The following is a 21934-nucleotide window of genomic DNA, read 5'->3' as shown; positions in this document are numbered from 1 at the left end:
TTTGCCTCAAGCCTTCGTTCTTTCCTTGGAGATACTGTGGATATACTTATTACCATTAAAGAGATCAAATATGAACAAGCTGATACAATGATAACTATTTTTAAAGATATACATCTTGATGCTCTCACTCATTTTTACTTCCGAATCAGGATTCTCACCAAGAACTTCTTTAATTATTGTGATTCTGACAGCACAGCTATGGGCAGTGCTTTTGCCCCATCCTATGCTTGTCTTGTTAGGGGCCTATGGGAAGAGAAATTTATTCATAACCCAGTCCAAAGCACATTTCTGTGTTGGAAATTATGTTGTGAAAAGCTACTTAATTTTTTAATATAAATTCCACCATGCACCATCTCTCTTCTCATATGGAACAGCACAAACGCTTGGTTAACTTTCTAGACCTCACACTTTATAAAAGAAAAAAGTGATACTACTGAGACCACTATCTACTGCAAACCCTTAAGCAGAAATACTCTTCTAAAAGCTGGGGGCAACCATCCAGGGCAACTTACTTGATCAGTTTTTGAGACTGTGCAGTAACTGCAGCACTACTACAGATGTCCAATCTGAAGACGTTAAAATGAAAGAGCATTTCCAGTATAGGAATTACCCTACAACATACATCTGTTTTTAGCTTATCAGAGAGGAATACCTGGTAACGTAGAACATTAAAACCACCACTACTGCCTCACAGGTCACTAGAGATTATTCTCCTCTATCAGAAAGAGTGGAAACCATCATCCTAGACCGTATAAATTCCCTCAAAAGTGACCCAACGCTGAAGAATTTTAGTTCTCCGCCTCCCATGATCACATTCAAACATTTAAGATTTGCATATCTGAACACAAGACAGCAATATGTACACACAACATGGTTTGTGCTATTGCTGGTGCCATTATTTGCAGGTTAACTCTGGCACTGCAGCCTCATTGAAGTTCACAAACTGTTCCACAGAGAACATGATGGTTCTTTACCCTGAACACAGTGGACCCTTTGGCATTAATTGGTAACGTTTCCTCTATGCTGTCTAACTGGCGGCTGCACATCTGCATCCTTTCTCCTTGTAACTTTTGAAGAGGTTTTTTTTGACCTCTTACATTATGTTTCCCCTCTAATATGAAAGAACTGGCCGATTTGTCATGTTAAATAGATGTTCTGATATTTTAGAATTTTTTGTACCTGTATCTCTACAACTTTAAGAGAGGTTTATTTGTTTGTGTGCCTTTGTTTCTAGTCTTTGGGGAGTCTGGCATTTGGACATTAACTTTGATAATTCCCACCTTTGGATTTACCATCCAATACATTTGAAATCCCTGTTCAACCACTTATCCAACAACAACTGAAAGTCTTGAGTTCGCATTATCTGCCTCCTGTGAGTCAGTCTCAATTGACACAGCAACTTTCTAGCAAACGCACACAGGCAAATACAGACTTGAGCTGCAGGCTGGCTCACTAAACAGTGACTTCATTGTATGCCAAACGACTTGTAGCCCCCACCCCCAAATCTTCCTCCCTCCGGTCTTCCTGTCCAACTGGAAAAACAGAGAGAGGAGTGGCCACGGCGTCACAGCTCTGAATGTGTGTGTGAGAGAGAGAAAGAGTGTTTTTACTGCTGTGTGGCGTTCAAAGGTCTCCTGAAGAATAGGTGGTTCTGTGCAAGCGAGGGTGATTTAAGAATGGAGGAATCTGACTGGGTGTGTGTGTGTGTGTGTGTGTGTGTGTGTGTGTGTGTGTGTGTGTGTGTGTGTGTGTGTGTGTGTACTTTGCTGCAGTCAGTAGTGCCAGGAAGAGAGTGAGGCTCCTACTTTCCTTCAGTTCACTGCTGATGTAGGCAAACTGGAAACTGTAGGAGAATCACTGTCTGTATTCTGCTTGTGCAGTCTAGCAACAAGTAGTGTCTGTGTGTTGTGTCTGTTATGTTAAACGGGATTCATGCTAACAAAAAGGATTTTTCCAAGTACTGTGCTTGGATTTAGCTTTTATTTAGGTTGAAATTTAATGTAAAAGTTGTGACTATATGCAGGGCAATTCAAAGTATTAGAGTAACTGTTGCAGTTTTTAAAATTAGGCAAATCTACTTGGTATTGAGGATATTATGAGATCGTTCAGGTGCTAGTTTGTACTGCTCACTGATGCAGAATGTTCCTTGTAATACAAATATGTTGTGGTTATTTAAATTTATGCAGACATAGAATGTACATCCATGTCTCATCCATGTATCAGATGGCCAGCAGCACATTAAAATGCCCCTGACATGATTATGTGAGCAGCTTGGGCAGCTTGTTTGTTCATACATTTAAACATGATATTGAAGGACTGATACTGTCCCATACTGAAAGATATCATTTTGGTTTTTGAAATTAATGTTACTGATTAAATATTCTCTATATTAATTACCAATAGACAAATCAGTTTTATAATCTGTGTTCTCCTGGCTGCAGTACCAGCAGTGTAAAAATAAAGCATATTTATGCATTTTCTCCACCACCAACTGAATTCATGTAGGTTCCTGTGGTTCTTACAGACAATTTAGAGCCGAAACTCTGACCATAACCTCCTTCTGAGAAGGATAACATTGCAGTGTAAGTTACTGTGGTGATCTGGCCAGATAAGAAAGAGGGAAACCTTTGTTACACTAGAAACTCTGGCTTTAAGCTTAACATACCTGAAAAAGCCACTAATCTTAATACATATATCAGGACAGGATCAAGCATCCTGCATAAGATAAGGCCAGAAAATACCACTACAAAATACAGTGGAACAATCATATCCATATGGCTGCTGCAGAGCTTTTTAAATGGACCACATTATGGCAAGTTAATAAGTAGTTTTCTATAACTTTTTACTATTGTGACCCCAAATATATGGCTTTAAAAAAGAAACTTAAAACCCATGATAAAAACTGCATAAGAAAATTAGAAACTCAGATATCCTTGTGGTATATTATACTGTTTGAAAACATACTATCATTCATTTACAGAAAAACAGCAGTCTGTTGTAACAGTTATCTAGGAAGAGACAGCCCCTTCCCTAGACAGGTACAGTAGGGTCAGTTGACTTTAGGGCTGCTGCTATTGACCATTTCAATAATCAAATATTCCATCGATTATTCTGGTGATTATTTAACATTTAACAGTTTTCTACCAGCATCCCTTTTGTGTGGAAAACGAATCAAATGATGTGTTAAACGCTCCTGTTTGTCTGACGAGTTTGAAACAGAAAGTCTGAGTTAACAGAGAAAGTTGAAAACCATCTTTATATCTGTTAACTCTGACTGAGGTTTTAGTTTCTGTTGAGGCGACTATCACAAAGAAAGCCTGGCTACCTTAAGCTTCCTTCATAGTTCAGCCTCTGATCTGCTAAATGCCATAAAGACTAGTAAAGCTGTGCCGGTTAAAATAGAAGTGTCCCGTCTCATTTAAAATCCCCTTATCATTTATTGATTATAGGTCTGAGTCCGTATAGGATGAAGTCTGAATCTGGACTCAGATCGCAGTCTGTCAGTAGTGGATGAAGCCTAAAGGCAGAGAATTTTGTCTTGAGGCATTTGAAAAGTCGAATTACTCGAATAACTTGAGGAACAGCTCCAGCCCTAGCTGACTTCAGGTCAAGTCATAGGTTCCATGTGCACAGGCTGATCAGCAGACTGCAGATGTGGACCCAGCTCTGTTTATACTTCAACAGAGCTATGTGGGTCTGCATTTCTCTCATATCAAACACAGAAAAACAAATGAGGACACAGCAGCTGAGGCTGTAGCACCATACTGGTATTGCTGTGGTGTGTAAACAGGATTTCTGGAGAAATCTGGACTTCCTACTGTGTTTGAGCTCCATTGATTAAAAGCACGTACAAGCAAAGCTCCTACAAAGTCCAGCAGCAAATACTTTAATTTAAACACTTTTTAATGATGAATTATAACGGTGTGGATGACTGTGAATCTCCTCACAGTGCATCTGTTTTAAGCGCCTGGCACCTGTATAGTCAGCGTGCTTGTAGCGTGGACAATCTGTGTGGTCACAAATTTTAGGCTACACACTGATGGTCTTGGGTGAATGGCGAAGAATACATTACACACACCTCTACAGTCACAGAAAGCATAAATTGGCCTTTAGTTATGTGCACCATGTATGGTTGTTTTTACAGAAAAATGGCAGAAATGAACAGTTCTTCTGAAAACACTTTGGTGTTAGTACAAGGAACACTAAATGAATAAAAATGTGAAGAGTTAAATATGTTTGTACTGTGGTGATACTTTGGTTAACTCATACCCCAGATGTCCATGAAGCTGATGAGATCAGTTACCTTAAACCCAACTCAAAACAAATTACGGTACTGATTGTGAGTGCTGAAAATCTGTACCAACATCTTAAACAGCCTAAAATACCTCTCTACCTCCTGCTGTCTTGTCTTCTCTCATACCTGTTACTTAGTGACCACTGTTAGCACTATCTAATCTTTTTCTCACATCTTTTCTGTTGTCAAGGACAAAATACACAATCCCAGCCATTACATTTGAAAATCACTCTAGAGCCCAGCTGAAAGAACTAACCAGTACAACATCAAGTAATACCATCAAGCTCCTGGAACAATACAAATGTTTTGCTACCAGGGGGATACAGCGTTACAATGTTTATCATCTCGGTTTACTGACTGTGGAACATTTGTGATGCTAGTGTACCGGCCATCTTCTCAATCTACGACAGATTCAAAGCATGAGCCACAAGAGGACAAGGCAGCAGCTGATGTAGACTTCTTACTGAGAACAAAGAAAGACACTGGAAGCAGAGTATTCCTCTTGGTATCTGGACTTGTCTTAAGCACAGACTGAGTATGCGAGTGCAGAACACAGTCTTCCCGTCTGGTTGACACTGAGTGGAACACAGTGTTCCAGCCAGCACAATACAACAAGCTGTGTTCAGCTGCAGAGCACTGACACACATACAGGCACATCACACACTCATCACACACCCAGCTGCATAAAAGCAGTATACATGTAGTTAATTACAGCCGATTGTGAAGCCACTGATCTATTGTGTGTCTGTGTAGCTAGCATTAATGTGTGTGGATGTGTGGGTTGAATTTATGAGTCAGTTGTGGTCAGTCATGTAAAATTGCTAAGTGCACAGACTGCGGCTGCATGTATTGGCTCTTATTCATATTCAACTTCGGCAGTGTCACGTCAGTCACTCACACAGTGCTCAACCCAGCAGCTATCCATGGCTGTAGCAATCTAGAACCAATTGTGAATGACTAACTCTTCATTAACAAAGGAAATCTTGTTACAATCGCCACGTTTACATGAATTTTTTAAATTCGGAATTATTAATTCGGAATTAACTCATTTGGAATTAAAGTTTTGTGCTTTGCGTTTACATGGACATATTAATTCAGAATTAATGTTTACATGTACCACATGTTTATCCCCTTCCTTAATGCCGCTTTAATGCTTGGGCGTTGGAAAGGATTCTGATTGGACAGGGAGTGGACGTGACGTATCCCTGTTTACCGGAAGAAAACAAACTCCATTTACCGTGGCATTTGTTTTCCCCAACAACATGGAGGAACAACTAATAAGCAAGCTTTTCACTTTGCTTTTTATTGTCGTTTTGAAACAGCAACTCGACAGTGGCGTACTACTTCTGTTGTGTCACTTGAGAAGGAGAAGAGAGATAAAATACTGGAGAAGGGAGGCAGACGACCAAGCTGTGTACGTCGCTACGTCATCGCTACGTCATCGCTACGTCATCGCTACGTCATGGCTACGTCATCGCTACGTCATCGCTACGTCATCGCTACGTCATCGCTACGTGAGGAGCCAAGCATGACCGGAATTCACTAAAGCGGAATTAACTGTATACATGAATAGAACGTACACAGGAATCAGTTTATTTGGAATTAACATCGGAATAAACCAGGTAGTTTATTCGGAATTAAGTTTATTTGGAATTGACTTTTTAATTCTGAATTAAGTGTTTACAAGGAGATTTTAAAGCGGAATTAACTTTACTTCCAAATTAAAGAGGAATTAAAGGTCTCGTGTAAATGTGGCAATTGTGTACATCTGCCAACAGGCAACACATCTATACTTCTCTTTCAGCTACAACAAACCTTCAATGTACACATAAAGGCAACAAGTATTTGTGATATTTTTCAGTCCAGTGTTAACTGCTCTGAAAGTAAACAAGCACTATGACACAGAACAACCAGAACACTAATTTCAAAGAAACATTCCTGCTGCATATTTCTTGTCCACAAGAGAAATGAAACTACTATTTTCAGTCATGGGAACCACACGGCCATTTTAAATTCCATCCTTTGACAACACACACTAAAGAGAAGGCATCAACATGCAGCAGCACACAATCTGTGATATATTTCTTTAAAATACTACACTAGAGGATGACATTTTTTCAGAAATACTGTAGGATTCCTGTGATATTTCTACAGCATTGGAGTCAGTTTCACTATTTGTCACACGACTGGAACAGGAGTAGGTGGGACAGGAGTTATAGGTCAGTTTGTGATTGTCTTGGAACTACAGTAAACTGCCTCAGCTCTGTCTGTCAAAGGCAGTTTACTCACTCCATAAAGGACAGAGACAATTCTGGTACAGGCTTTACAGCGCTGAGAATCCCCTTTGCTTCATATTATAATTACAATTTTACATAGTAATCATTTGGGGTTAACTTTGTGCTGTAACAGTTAACGTTTTTTATATAGAACATCTGGTTGACTCAGCCAGAAGAAAAAGTGACTAAATAACTGCCGTTAATTCATGTCCTAGATCACTGTTCAGCAGTAGATTTAATCTCTTAGGATACCTTTTGTAAGCAACACAGCTGTTCTGTTTACCAGAAATTAGTGTACAATATCTGAAACACTAAATGTGATTGGCAAAGTTCATTTTTGATAGTTAATTTTCTGTACAGTCAAAATGTATCTGTTCTATATGTGGCACTGCATGTTAAGTACACTCATGGCAGTATATAAATGTGCTGTTTTAATTTGAATACATTTAATATTTTCTCTTTGAAAACATATTATTTACTTTTGAACATAATGCTATGTGTTCTGATGTTTCTTTCTTGCTTTTCTCTGTCTGCTCTGCTGTAGAGATGGAGACTTTGCAGTGTCTACTGGAGGGTCTGTCTGGAGGTGTGAGTAGGAGAGTTGCAAAGTTTTAACAGGATCCCCTTGGTGGTGATCTTTGGATTCTTGGCTTTTAACACTACCACTATTGCAAGCCCAGGATTCAGTTTTGGCTTCCTACTACACCCTTTGAGATGTTTTACAGCGTGGAACTCCTTGTACTTCTTCATAATGCTTTGGACTGTGGCCACTGGTACCTAAAAACACTGCAATATGATTTCATAGCATTTCACCATGGTGTGAGCAGCCACAATGTGCAACTCTCCCTCAGTGATGTATCTGAATAGCAGACTAAGTGCTTTGGTTTTAGCCATGACTTGTAACTGAACTGCCACTGACAGAGAACTACTGCGTATAAGAATGCTCTACACCGTGCCAGAAATTCTGTTCAATAATGGCAATAGTTATTCTGAACATACAGTATACAACAGAAGTAATGTGCCCCTGTGTAATATCACTTAAATGTTCAAAATTAAATAATCTCTTAATAATTACAGTACTTTAAGGTTAAGTAGAGTATTTCCGCTTATGAACAATTTAAATCAAATGCTTTACAATGACTGTTTTAAAATCACAGGGTCCAAAGTGTAAATTTCCAATTAGTTCATTTGTAAGAACATGGCTATGAAACGACCTGTGAACACCAGACGTTCTGCTGATAGCAGAAAGAATCTGATTTTAAGACTTCAGAAAGATGCAAAACGAAAGAGAAATATTGGCGACCAACTTAAAATCAGTGCAAACACAACTGCAGCAGTAATCCAGAGGTATACAACAAGTCGTAGTACTACTCATCAGAGCCACAGCAGCTGACAGCACACAAGACAAATCCAACAAGAGTTTCTGAAGAAGGAAAAGGGGAAAACTATGACCTGGACTAGCACGTTGCCTAACTTGAAAGCAGCAGAACTCTTGTGAGTTATGAAGATCAGGGGAGGAGCAACACAATCCCTCTGGCAAAAAACAGCAAAAAAAACAAAACAAAAAAAAACAACAACAACAACAAAGAAAAAGGCTATTCTAGATTGGGTCTGACATCAAAAATTAAGGCAGACATGTATGCTTGAGAAAATACTGCTGAGATTTGAACGACTACCTCTGAGTTTGTTCAATACATGCAGCATCAGACGGCACTGGAATCCATAGGTGCGTCTCCAAAGACAGAAAGTTCCGCACATTTGCAGGTGACAACGGCACGAGGAACCCCATTAAACTGTTATAATTAGAAATTGCGAGGATCTGTTCTGACCAGGATCCAACAGCAGGTCACGCTGAACTTTTCTTCACCTGTGACATACAGTCCCAGTTTATCAGCTGCAGTTCAACATTTTGTCACATCTCGGCCAGCCTCGGACTGAGTCTTACTTAAGATTTACTGTTTAAGAAATCAGAAATAATCTGGGCTGTTATTTATTTAAAGATTTTGATCAGCTGCTGTTAGTTTTATTTTAGTCTGTTATTGCATTATTATGCATTACACATCACTTGGTGTATTGAGTAGTCTCACATGAATAACAAATGCTGCTTGCTTTACTGCGGGTTTCTCCAGCACTGTGGGCGTTATGTCTGAATGCAGTCATGAGGAATATTGGCAGAAAAGCGACTTGTGTTTGAAAGGAGCTTTAGATAAAGCAGAAGCACCAACTGCTTCAGATGCTTTTTTTAAAAAAAGGATTTTATTTGACTGATTGAAAGCAAAACTGAAGATTTACTCCAATGTCAAATGGCATTTGTTCTGCTTGGAGAAGTTTGTTATTTTCATATGCAGCCAGGTTAAGTGTGTCCGTTTTCCAGTCTTTAGGCCATGCTAACCTGAGCTGATTGGCTGCTGGCAGTAGCTTCATACACATATGCAAATTTTGAACAATTTCCTGAAGGGATAATGGGAAGCATTATCAATAAGTAATCAACTAATTGAAAACAGTTAAAATTACTTACACTGCTACAGTATTAAACCATAAGCAGCCAGGTATTACAGCTAATCTACAATATATTTACTGACATGCATGTCCCTTATCTTCTGCCTTAGCAGGGAATATTTTTTTAATTAGTTAAATTATTAACGGTGATTAATTGCATAATCATTAGTCATTAACATCCCTAGCTTGATATTAACCGTACAGAGGCACCAACGCTATTAAACTGACCATCTAACTTTCAGTAAGAAAGCAAATAACCCTATTTCTCAAAACACAATTCTATTAGTACAAATTTTAACGACACTGTTATCAAGCTTCGTCATCGTCAAAATTTTCTGCAGGAAGCAGATGCAATGATTAATTCATTAGAATCATCTTTCACAGAAAGACAGGTAGGATTTTGTGACAGGAGGGTGGTAAAGCTCATCCACATGGCCTGAGGATCACTGAGTATATTTACTGTGTGAATCTGAGTGTATGTTTATTACCTGGTATGGTTGGAAGGCTGAATGGTCAGACAGGAAGTCCAACTGTCTGTCCAATAAGAATTCCACTGCTGTTACCGACGACAACAGGCTCTTCCCCACCACTGGCTTAAACGCCTGCACATAAAAAAACACAACATGGTCAACACCAGCAATTACACAATAGCTCAATAACATCAGTAGGACAGTTTGCTTTTAAAAACAATGTGATCAAAATGTCCCATCAAAATACATTAAGTTGAAATATTTCATGGAATTTAGCAATTCTGCAATAAATGTAATTCATTTTGGACATGCTGTTCTCTGTTACAAAACAAATACCAGACAATTAAACAAAGAAAAGTAAGAGGAGAAAACCAAGTAATGAAGGAAGAGAGATAAAAGACAAAGTTACAGAAAAGATTAGAGGGAGGTAAAACACAAGTGGAGACATGATGAAGGAAGGCAAAGAGGGAAAAAGGGAGGGAGGAGGAGAAAGAGACAGAGAGCAGGGAATAGAAGAGCAGCTCTAGAGTGATGAATAAATGAATGAGTCGAGGAAGTCTGACAGTTCAAAGGCAGTATACTCCACTTTGATGTTGCCTTTTTACACATACATGCACACACATTCTCTGATGAGATCTGTCAGCCTGTAGCCTGAGTTCAGCTGTTACTGCACATACAACACAGGGGCCAGGCTGCACTAGCTTCCATGCTGTCCCTTCATAATAAGCTGTGCTGAGGTCCAAGCAGTGCAGTCACACTACTTACAGCCATAGTTATCATTATGGAGAGCTTGTCTTTAGGTTTCTTTACAGCCATAATAAATGATTTTGTATTTTCTAGTTTTGTCCTTGAGATCAATCAGTCAGTCAAAAATAACTGTACAAATGCAGCCCAAGAAGGTGTTCACTGCAGTAAGCAAATGCACGTGTGTGTAGTGGGGGTTGGTTCTACTCTGATTTATGGTTACATAACAAGGTCAGTCTGATAGAGAGATGACAGTAGAGGTGAGGATCACAACTGCTGTGACTCCCTCCTTCCTCACACATACATAGTAGGCAAGAGCACATTGTGTGTGCAAGCAAAACATGATAGCATGTGTGTCTGCAGCTCTATTTCTGTCTGTCTATACATATCACATTTCTAGCCTTCAGTGGCAGCATGCAGGCAGCAACGCAGCTCACACTGCTGCACATTATTTTGGACATTATTCCTCTTTATTTTGGAGTACAAATGTCGCTATTGTTGAGTTATTTTTTTGTGTCATTAAAGGCTATCCATCTACTAATGGTAATTATAACCAAAAAAAAGAAGAAGTTCAATTATTATTCATTTCACAAAAACAAAACCGTTTTTTGGCAGTCAAAACACACATTGAGAATAAAGTGATCCTGATCAAATAAATTGCAATTTTCAGCTTAAAACTGTGATCAAAAGTTGCACATGATGAGTTAATAGACTGTTTTAAAGTTAAAAATAAGATGATGCTTCCAGTTTTTACATTTTTCAGCTATGATAAATGGTGTCATTTGGGGAATTTTTAAAAATATGACATGCCTTTTGGGATTCAGGCAGTGAATATCGACATACTTATGTTCTTCTGACTAATAATGATACAACTCTACTTGAGAAAGCAGACAGCAGATGCTAATCCAGATTTCCCTAGAAGCTCCACAACTTAAACCACTGGTGGAAAAACACAGGAACACCATTCATTTTAATAGGGGGAGTCCTTTGACATGAAAAGGTGGAAAAACAGGGTGATGCAGCAAAACAGCTGAGTGCGGTTCAACTTCTACTAAACCACGAAGCAACATGATACGATAAGGTGCTGTGGTGGCCAATTAAATAAGAGAAAGCGCACACGGCTGGTAGACTGCTTTGTGTTGTACGGGCTGTATTTTTACTGATTACCTCACAGTCCCTGCAATAAACAGGTTAGAGAATTCTGCAAAAAAAGGATGGTACATTCACGTGTGCAGTGTTTTGGCATCTGATTAAACACAGCAAAAACACTGGCACTTGCAAACATTAACATAAGTTGGAAATACTTGAAAATGCAAATCAGTAGAGGAAGAGCAGTCAGAAACAGTTGTGACAATGGCCACCACTACAAGCCTGAACCCAGCATGCATGCAGTGCAGAAGCATGATGGGACCTTGACAAGGTTTACAACATTTTATAGGAGTCATTGGAAGCTCAAGACTGCCATGATACACATGGTCTGAACAGTGTATATAAACTTTGTTCACGACCATCATCATGATGAGAAGAGTGAAAGGCGGGGTTTTATCTTTAGTAGATTCTGAGATGTTGGGGTTCAAACACAGCCTCAAATTTCAATGTGCGAAAAAAACGCATTGAAGATGGGTCAACGGGGTATTTTTTTTTAAAAATTAAGTTATCTCAGAAAGTACGTAATGTATCATATCAAATTTTACAGCTGCTATTCAATACATCCATAATTCATGACAAAAAATAAATAAAGCAACCTAGGTCTGATAATTCTAACTTTTTAGAATAATAAGTTACGTGATGATCAGTGTACATTTGTCTGTCTGTGCTCAACATTACTCAAAAACAGAATAACGGATTTGGATGAAATTTTCAGGGAAGGTCAGAAATGACAAGACGAAGTGATTAGATTTTGGCAGTGGTGCGACTTAGGCCTTGTCCACACGTAGCAGGGTTTTTGTAAAACCGAATATCCTGCCCCCTCCGTCTAGAAAAAAAACTTACGTACACACCACCTCGTTTTTAGAAAAAAACTTCATCCACACCTAACCGCATAAGTGCATTTTTAAGCACATTCATAAGCATGCCGGACCTTTAGGTGGCAGTAGTTCCCCAAATCCTATCCAATCAGAATAAGCTTCTGTCTCTAACGTCACTTCCACGAAATATGAAACATGGCGCCAGGCTCGTTCGTGTGGACCGATAAGGAGGCAGAATTGCTCTTAAACGTAGTTTTGGAATATAAAGTACAAGAAACAGCACCCAAAACCTTGTGAGAGCATCCATACTGTTACCGAATGTAAACACAGGTCGCATATGTGACGTAAGAACATATTTTGTGGCAGGTGGTGACGCTTCGAAACGCAAAACTCCGGTTACTGATGTCCACATGCAGACGCACAAAACGGAGAATTCGCAAATCTTCACTTTGGTCGGAGTTTTTAAAAAGAATCGTTTTTGATGATGTAAATCTGCGTTTTCGTGTGGATGATAGGCCGAATCGTAGAAAAATATCTTCGTTTTGTGAGATACCCGGCTACGTGTGGACAAGGCCTTAATAGCTTGGATCCACAGATTTGTTAAAGATTTCTGTCTCATAGTGAGATAGCGGTATGGCGTCACTGTAACCACGACAACAAGTGAACGCTACATCAGCTGCCTGCTGACGATCACATGACTGTCATCCTACTACAAATCCACCACTGCGGACTTCTCAGGACTTATCCGTTGGAAATGATACGAGGAACAACTGATTAAATTGTGGGGGTGTTTCCGAGTCCCATCAATTCCTGCCTCCCACTAGATATTCAGGTCACGCAATTTTGTATCCGTACATAACGTACACATGCATAACACACACCTGAGCTCAGTACAAGGTCATTTTGTTTGTGGGTACGTCTATATTAAATGGCCAAATTCTATTTTGCCGTGATTTCTGATCATCAATTACAAATAAACAAATGCTGCATTTCTATGAAAAAAATGTTGCATTTCTGACAATGCCATATGGGGAAATGAACAGCCTTGGTGGAGTACTGCACTCTGAGTGCTTTTTCTTTGAGATGGAATGATCTATAGCACAAAAAACCCCCACTGTATTTACAGACAGGGATTAAAACCACAATATCTGCACACAAATGAATCAACACTAAGAAGAGGCAAAGACATAACTGAAAAGCTTGTTTAATCACACAACCGCAAAAGGTCTCAGGAAGCAATAATATCTGAAGAGGACAGACATGGGGACAGTGGCATTCTGGGGTAGCAGATCAGTCTCCATGAACACATAACACACTGTCCTGTGCGTGCCTGTACCTGTGAATAATTAATAGGGAGAAGTGCAGTAGAACGTAAAGGAGATGAAGAGGAGACGATGGAGCTCATGCATCACTAAGTAACCTCAAGAGCCTCCCACACACACACACACACACACACACACACACACACACACACACACACACACACACACACACACACACACACACACACACACACACACACACACACACACACACACACACACACACACACACACACACACACACACACACACACACACACACACACACACAAGCTCTGTCATACAGGAGGCCATTATCTGATGCCAGTCAGACAGAGAGAGCTACATCTGCTTATCAGTCCGTATGTACAGTTTTGAACAAAAGTTTACATACACTGTAAAGATCACGTACATCATGGCAGTCTTGAGTTACCAGCGACTCCAGTAACTTTCTTTGTCACACACACACAAAAAAAATCAAGCAGAGGTCTATTGTAGATTTTCTAGAAACATGACAACATCTCCTGGCTGAAAAATATATTTACAGCAGTGCTAATATTTGGCAAAACGTTCTTTGGCCATTTTTACCTCAACTAGGTTCTTTTGGTAGCCGTCCACAAGCTTCTGGTTTATCTTTGATCAGTACTCTTGACAGAATTGGTGGAGTTCATCTAAATTTCTCTGCTTTCTGGCGCAGAGTTGTTTCTTTAGCACAGTCCACAGGTTAGTATCATTAAGTCAGAACTTTGGGCAAACCACTCTAAAACCTTAGTTCTAGGTTTATTTAGGCATTTCTTCACCACTTTTGATGCGTGTTTGGGGTCTTTGTCTAGTTGGAACACCCAACTGTGTCCGAGACTTAACCTTCTGGCTGATGATTTTAGGTTTTCCTGAACAACGTGACAGGAATCCTTCTTTTTCATTATTGTGTTTGCTTTACTCAGTCGGGCCTTTAGGTGCTGCTTCTAAACGAAGTGCTACCTTCTTGCATGGCACCCTCTCATTTAACTGCGATGTAAAACACACTAGACTGTGGACACTGACATCTGTGTTCCAGCAGCTTTAAGTTCAGTGCAGAGCTGCTTTTTGGTGATTCTTGGTTGACTCTTGACTATCCTGACCAATCGTCTCTCAGCAGCAGGGGACTGCCTGAGTTTTGTTCCTGATTGTGACACAACTGTGCAATGAATTTTATACATACAAACAGTTGTTTACACAGGCGATTTGGGATCTGTAGCTGCTTTGCAATGGCTACATGTGACTTTCTTGATTTTTTCAGGTCATTGATTTGCTTCTTTAGATTTGTGCTGGGCTCCTACGACTGTCCCACTGCAGTGTTTGTGGTTAAGGTGTACCAAACAGGTCCTATTTAAATTGGTTTTGAGAAGTCACCAGCTGAAGGGTCAGTATTTCACTCAAGCCTAGGAATCCGTGTCAATGCTTTAACTAATCAGCAGTGTTTGCTAAGAGCAGCGCTTCTGATCATTAATGCTGATTTGGAACAGTGAGGCAGTGAGCGTGTTTGCAGCTCTGCTTTTTTGCAGCCAAAATGGGCGTGACAACTGCTTTTTTCTCTGCGGCAGCTTTCAGTGTCCTAAAACTCGACTGCAAATCCGAGCAGTGATGCTGACCAACCACAACTTGTTGACGAACTAGACACACGAAGTGAAACATCAAAATATTTAACAGCGAAAGCTCATACAAAGGCCTGTCTGCAAAATATGTTTGAAATGTTATGCAGACTCAGGGACCCGGCATGACCAAGTGAGGCATCAAATTCAAAGAGCAGTAGTTTATTGAATGGAATAGATAATATGGAGGTGAAATGAGTGATTCACTCTGTAACAAACATTTACCAACACTGGAGTGTGACAAAGGAATTAGCTTCAAGCAATGATAGCTGTTAAACTCTGCTTAACTTTTTAGCTAACTGATTAATATGGAAAACATCTCTAGGTGTAAATGCAACGTTCACACTGGTAACATTAACTCTATCATAACTCACAAGCTGCTAAAGGTTCAGTATTCAAAGTGTGTCGTTATAATTGTTAATTTATACTCAATTAGTACTGGTTATGGTAAATATGGCACAAACGTTTTTGTTAATTATTTCAATTACTACAAAATGCACTCAGGAGATCACATCTGCCATGAAGGTGTGTTCAGTCTATTAAACACTGTTTAATAAATAATATCTGGTTGTAAATATTAAGTTAACTATATAATAAGTGAATTACACTACCATTCAAAAGTTTGGGGTCACTTAGAAATGTCCTCATTGTTGAAAGAAAAGCAATTTTTTTCAATGACGATAACATTAAATGAATGATAAATCCAGTCTAGACATTGTTCATGTGGTAAATGACTATTCTAGCTGGAAACGGCTGTTTTTGAAGGAATATCTCCATAGGAGTACAGAGGAACATTTCCAGCAACCATCACTCCTGTGTTCTAATGCTACATGTTAGCAAATGGTGCTGAAAGGCTAATTGATGATTAGAAAACCCTGCAATTATGTTAGAACATGAATAAAAGTGTGAGTTCTCATGGAAAACATGGAATTGTCTGGGTGACCCTAAACTTTTGAATGGCATACGTATAGGTGGCATTAGAGTACTGAATAACGTACTGAATAATAATATGTAAAAGCTTTAACAGCACTATGACATTGATGTAAGTATTTACAATAATCCAGTATTAATGTTATACATATACTAATCCATTGTTTAAAAACACACTTTCACATATGGAGCTATACAGGGAGCACAAAAACTTTTTTTTTTAATGAGCATGAAAATAGTAACATAAATGACTAAGTCTGGCTCTTAGTGTGATGAAACTCAAACCAGAATTATCAGTCTGCACACTGCAACAGTGCACTAAAATAGACTGAACACTTAAGTCAATACATGTTCTCAGCAGACCTCTGTGCTCTGGAACTATTTTCTACAACGATGGGCTCTCTCAAAGACAGTTTCCATCTACACTGTTGTAAGAAATGTTTACTGTTGTCATAGTGATGATGATGCGATTTGGTCGGAGCACAAAAAGCTGTGCAGAAACAGATCAGTCAAATGAAAGAGTCCACAAAGCCTTTAAGCAACTTGAATTCCTATTAATTAATACTAAAAGAAAAATCTAAAGTTTCATCTATTACTGTCATCGATGTTTTAGGTCTTGGCTCTGGTATCGCTTCAGTATTGATGCATTTATGCAGGTATTGTATGACAGTCAGAATTGTGGTATCATGACAACACTAACAACAAGAAGAAGAAAAAGGAGAAGCAAAAGAAGTTCAAGATGATGGCTAACTATTTACCATTTAAATGCTGGATGGATTTTTGGATGAAATCATTTACCTTTTTGCTATGCTTGAGAGCAAGAAACCAACCTAAGAACAAACAGCTGATGTGCTGTAGACTGCTGTTTGATTGGTACAGCTGCAACTAATGTTTTTTTTTTTATTATTATCAGTTATATCAATGAATGATTTAGGATTTATTTTCCAATTATTTCACTTAAGGATATCAAACACAGATAAAAATGTGAAAATCAAGTTTGCAGAGTAATGACAGACCAATCAATTGGAGATTAGTTTAAGGTAATTCAAGAACTTCCTTGGTGATTAGTAAAGTTGTATCTTATCTTACAGTCAGTATTGGCTGATCCCCAGGGGAATGATTGACTTAGGTTACACTGGGTCAGTCTGCACTGTCTACCAGGCCTCAAGTGTTTTGTACAGAGATGCGATTTCAGTTCAATAAGCCTCACCTCCAAGTGACACAATATGCTTACTTCCAATGTCATTATGTTTATATAGCATATAAAACTTTTGGAACAGTACAACCACTGAATGTCTGACATTTCTGTTGTGGTTTAACAGGAAGTTGATTTCTTGGCAACGAACTGATCCATTAAATGATTAATCAAGTCAGCGCTAATTTGAAATCTTTCCCCTGCAGCACTAATGTGTTGGTTGCCCTGCAGAATCATGCTGACATTACTCAGGTAGCCGTCAGGTGAGGAGCTCAATAGCTTCTACATTAATAGACCTCTAACAAGGAAAGCGAGAGCAGTAGAAATATTTGTCATTTCTTGCATCCCTTTGATACTGGCAGTGTCTGTATGATGGAGCCTACATTGCTATTCCATGTGGCTCAAAAGGCTTCATGCTTTGTAAACAGATAAGGGCTGGTATTCAAACCTCTCTTTGTATCTTACTGATTGATTGATGGTTTGGAATTATTGACCATAACATGGGTCAGCTTAAAAGCTCAGGACGTTGGATAGTCACATTAGTATTTGGAATTTATTTTGGTCCCTGATTACAGCAGAGGAACAGAGTAGATCTCAGAATAAAGACAATGTGTTAATTTACATTATATAATATCTCCATAAATGGCACTGAATGTCTAGCATGGCAGATAGATTTCCAGCATGTGGTAATGCTGCACCAACGGTAAGGTGTTATCTAAGTGGGTCACAGTATAAGACACAGACACTTACTGACACACACTCAAACACACGTGCGCACACACACACACACACACACACACACACACACACACACACACACACACACACACACACACACACACACACACACACACACACACACACACACACACACAGGTTGTGCTCTAATCTGCTTATTGCTTTGATAGTAAACAACAAATTATCAAAACGAGGCTGCACACACGTGCACGCAAATGAGGTAATCTTGGCTTGTTTTAACATTTGACCCATTAGCTTTCAGGTCACTCTAACCAAACAACAACACCTGATTGGCTGGTTATGTTTGCAGACCTTGCACCCAAACCATCACATTTTAGCAACATGAAACCGAAAATAAAGATCAGTGATATTGTCAAGGTAATGTCTCACTACCAAAGTTACTAATCAGCTACCGTTGAAGAGTCTCTACCAGTTTGTTACTCACTGATATGTCGATTTTTTTTTCAACCAGGATTGATAGGGTCATAAAATCTCATATTCTACTAATGGACCTGTAATGTTTGATTAAATGTAATTATCCCAAAAAGCTATGCAAATGTCAGTAATTAAATTAAGTCAGTGAACAATAATTACCTTGTTGCTATTATGCAATTAATTTTATTTAATTATTCAATTAATTAATTGTTTAATGGCAGCTCAATAGTATCAGCACCATGTTGGTGACAACCTACATTCTACAGTCCTACACCAGGAAAGACTGAACATAGAAAGACTGTCATTCTTCCACCTATCCTTCACCTTAATTTAAAAAATGCTGCTATAAATGTAGGTTATATCATGCTGATAGCTGTTAATGAGGTTTTAGAGCGCCAAAGAAGAGCTAATCTCTTATCAAACTAAAAACCAGATCAAATGAAACAACTGATGAAAAGGATTGTCATGTTTTCCACACAACACAAATGCAAAGTAAAAGAAGTTATGTTTCCACTGAAAACCTGCTGCTGTTTTCTAAAGCTGCAGCAAAATAAAATCCATCAGTGTGTGTTTTCCCCAATACTGCTAGAAGACTGACTGATGAGATGACATTATTATCTTGCCAGCTAATTATGTCATTGTATCATGGATACAGCTTGAGGCACATTGAAAGGCTTGTTAAAGTGGTATTCCTGTTACGTAGCATGGGACCACATAAAATTCGTTTTTTTTTTAGGAGGCAGATTAAAAATGAACAGTAAACACTTAAAACTGAAGACACGAAGGCCAATATACCCTGACTTTTAGAACCCAAGTCAAGCTCCAAAGGCATTTAATCTGACATTTCCCACAATGCAACTAAATGGTGTCTTTTATTAGAACCTCCTCCGGCCTCTCAAACAAACTGCTGGTAGCCAGACTTTCTGTAAAAATTGCTATCCAAGATAACCCTGATGGTTTCATTGCTTCAGGAGACATTACACGACTGTTTCACAGGCTCAGTAGTTCTTGTTGCAAGTAAACTGATTTTTCGGATTTAAATAAATTCACTACAGTGTCCCTTTAAAGTCTATATTAAGCAAGAATGCAGCACAAAGTTGTATATATGGAGCTATGTGGGTTACACGATGGATTTGTCTCTGATGAAATCGCCAACAGATATCGCAACCAACGCTGTCAGAGAATCTGCAGCTGTTATCACTGAAAGCATGTTTAGAGCTGAGCAACATCCACATGATTGGAAATCAGATGTTCTGCAAACACACCATGAACTGGGACAATGTAGGCTTGTGACTGCAGAGCAAAGTTTGCGAAAGATTTGTTGCTGCTGTGACTGATGTAGCACAGACTCATGGAAAAATAATTGAGTAAAGGTCCTCCACACGGCAAGAATTAAACCCGAGTTCATGAAAAATTACAAACTGGGATCCAGACGTTTTATGGTCCTCAAGGTTTTTATGTTCTTCTGTGTTTCTGGGTTAGCTGTGAAGAAAGCATCTGCTCCAAAACCATTATTACAAACAAGATTTTGGCAAAGCAGTGGTATACAGTACTTAGGCTGTAGCAGGTATATGGTAGTAGGAATATAGAAGAAGAGAAGTGATTGGGATAGTGGTGTAGAAAAAGCAGCTGTCCATTAGATACACACCCGTACATGTCCACATCTCAGATAGATCAAAATGACCATACATTCTATTCTGGGAAATCACCACAGTTCTCACGCAGTTTGTTACTGCCGTCCGCTCCATTCAGTGTCATGAATCAAACTGAGCTTTGGTTCGAAACGAAAAGCAGCAACGTCTATAGAATAAAAACAGCGTCGGACATAAGACTGTAACGTTACCTCTGTCCTCCCGTCTCCAAACAACGTCAAGGAGCAACGGCTTTGTAGAAAAACACTTCACAAAACTAGCTCTGATCCGGCGACCAGGCGAGAGACAGGAAGAAAGAAAAGAAAGGATGACTCGGGTAAAAAAAAAAAAAAAAAAGGTAGTGAGAGAAAGAGAGTGAGAGAGAGACGTTTCCTCTTGTGGTAAGAAAAGACAGATGGTCTAGAAGGAGAGAAAGCAGTGCAGAGGACGAGCTACACAGCCGACATTTTAACTGCTGCTGACGCAAGGAGGGAGAGGAGAGAGGCAGGGGAGAGGGAGGGAGGAGGGAGGAGGGAGGAGGGAGGGAGGGAGGGAGGGAGGAGGGAGGAGGGAGGGAGGAGGGAGGAGGGAGGAGGGAGGGAGGAGGGAGGAGGGAGGAGGGAGGGAGGGAGGAAGGAGGAGGGAGGGGGGAGGGAGGGAGGAGGAAGGAGGGAGGGAGGAGGGAGGAGGGAGGAGGGAGGAAGGAGGGAGGGAGGAGGGAGGAGGGAGGAGGCAGGGCTGGCCGACACACACTTCCCCTCTCTCTCTCTCTCTCTGTGACGCAGGCTTGCTCTCTCTTACTCACCACATTCTCTGACTTGGTCTCTCTTTCATTTTCTCTCCCTCCCACTCGGCCTCCTCCCACCTCCGCTCAACCCAGCTTTGACGGCCTTCTCTTTACACACGTTTTCCTTCCTTTAAATTATGTTAAATTGTATGCAGTAGGACAAAACAGCAGTAAAGGGGAAGGTTAAGGTATTTTGTAATTACTGAAGTGAAACTAGATCATTCTTCAAACAAGTGCCAATGCAAAAAATGCTAAAGCAGAAGTGGATATAATAAGCCACACTTTCCATTCGCCTCAGTTCCAGCTGGTTTATATCCTACATATGATAATAGTTACAATTATTCTATCCAGTAACACACACTGTATGGTTCTAATGATCAATATTTCTATATTAACACTGACCAAATGATTATGTATAAAGTAAAAGGGTTCACACAGGGAAGGACCCACAGACCCAGCTCAGTTCTACTGAATTTGAAACTTCCTATAAGCTCGTTGTTTTGGTTTACAGCCCACACCTTGACTGTTTCGGTTCATTCTCACCGATCTCATCACTGTTTCTCCAGCAATAGCAGCAAAATGCTTTTCTCTAACTCCAGCAGCCACTACACAACCTGCTCAGCACCAAACAGTGATACATGATGGACACAAAGCTGAGCTCGACCACAGGGAATATTGGACTAGTCACACACAAGCTTCCAAATAAATCATATGGTCGCTTCATGTCTGCTGGATCTGTTAATAAGAAGCTTTTAAAACGTCAGCAGATCCACCTATACATCAATACAATCAATCAAACTGGTCAATGCACAGGGGTGTGCTAAAGCTTTAGGAACTCAAAGGATAGTGTGGATACTTTGAAATGAATTATCTTTCAAACTGATTACAAAAGTTGCTGGCAGTTAGTTTAATAATTGACAACTAATCGATTCATTGTTGCAGCTCTAATGTTTACTGCTTTTATGAGTGGAGTTGCAAATCAGAGAGCTATAAACTACAGTTACAATCCCTATGTGAACAGCATAAGCAGCTTGAA

The 21934-nt window shown here is 39.6% G+C and overlaps 1 protein-coding gene across 2 annotated transcripts in view; it reads right to left on the bottom strand.

The window, feature by feature from the left end:
* Positions 1-21934, bottom strand: part of jmjd1cb (jumonji domain containing 1Cb) — a 148053-nt gene that overhangs the window by 40441 nt on the left and 85678 nt on the right. The window contains exons 1-2 of one of the 2 annotated variants that reach the window (XM_055004364.1): positions 20324-20551; positions 9558-9671 (exon numbers count right to left, since the gene is read on the bottom strand). Coding sequence is in view for 1 of the 2 variants with exons in the window: in XM_023265186.3 (XP_023120954.2) it covers positions 9558-9671 (114 nt within the window). In the remaining variant the exon portion in view is untranslated. Of the gene's footprint in view, positions 1-9557; positions 9672-20323; positions 20552-21934 lie in introns of those variants that run through there. The other variant, XM_023265186.3, reaches the window with a different exon arrangement.

The sequence above is a fragment of the Amphiprion ocellaris genome, chromosome 18 (assembly GCF_022539595.1).
Source record: "Amphiprion ocellaris isolate individual 3 ecotype Okinawa chromosome 18, ASM2253959v1, whole genome shotgun sequence".
Taxonomy (NCBI): Eukaryota; Metazoa; Chordata; class Actinopteri; family Pomacentridae; genus Amphiprion; species Amphiprion ocellaris.
This window is presented reverse-complemented; position numbering and strand designations above follow the sequence as displayed.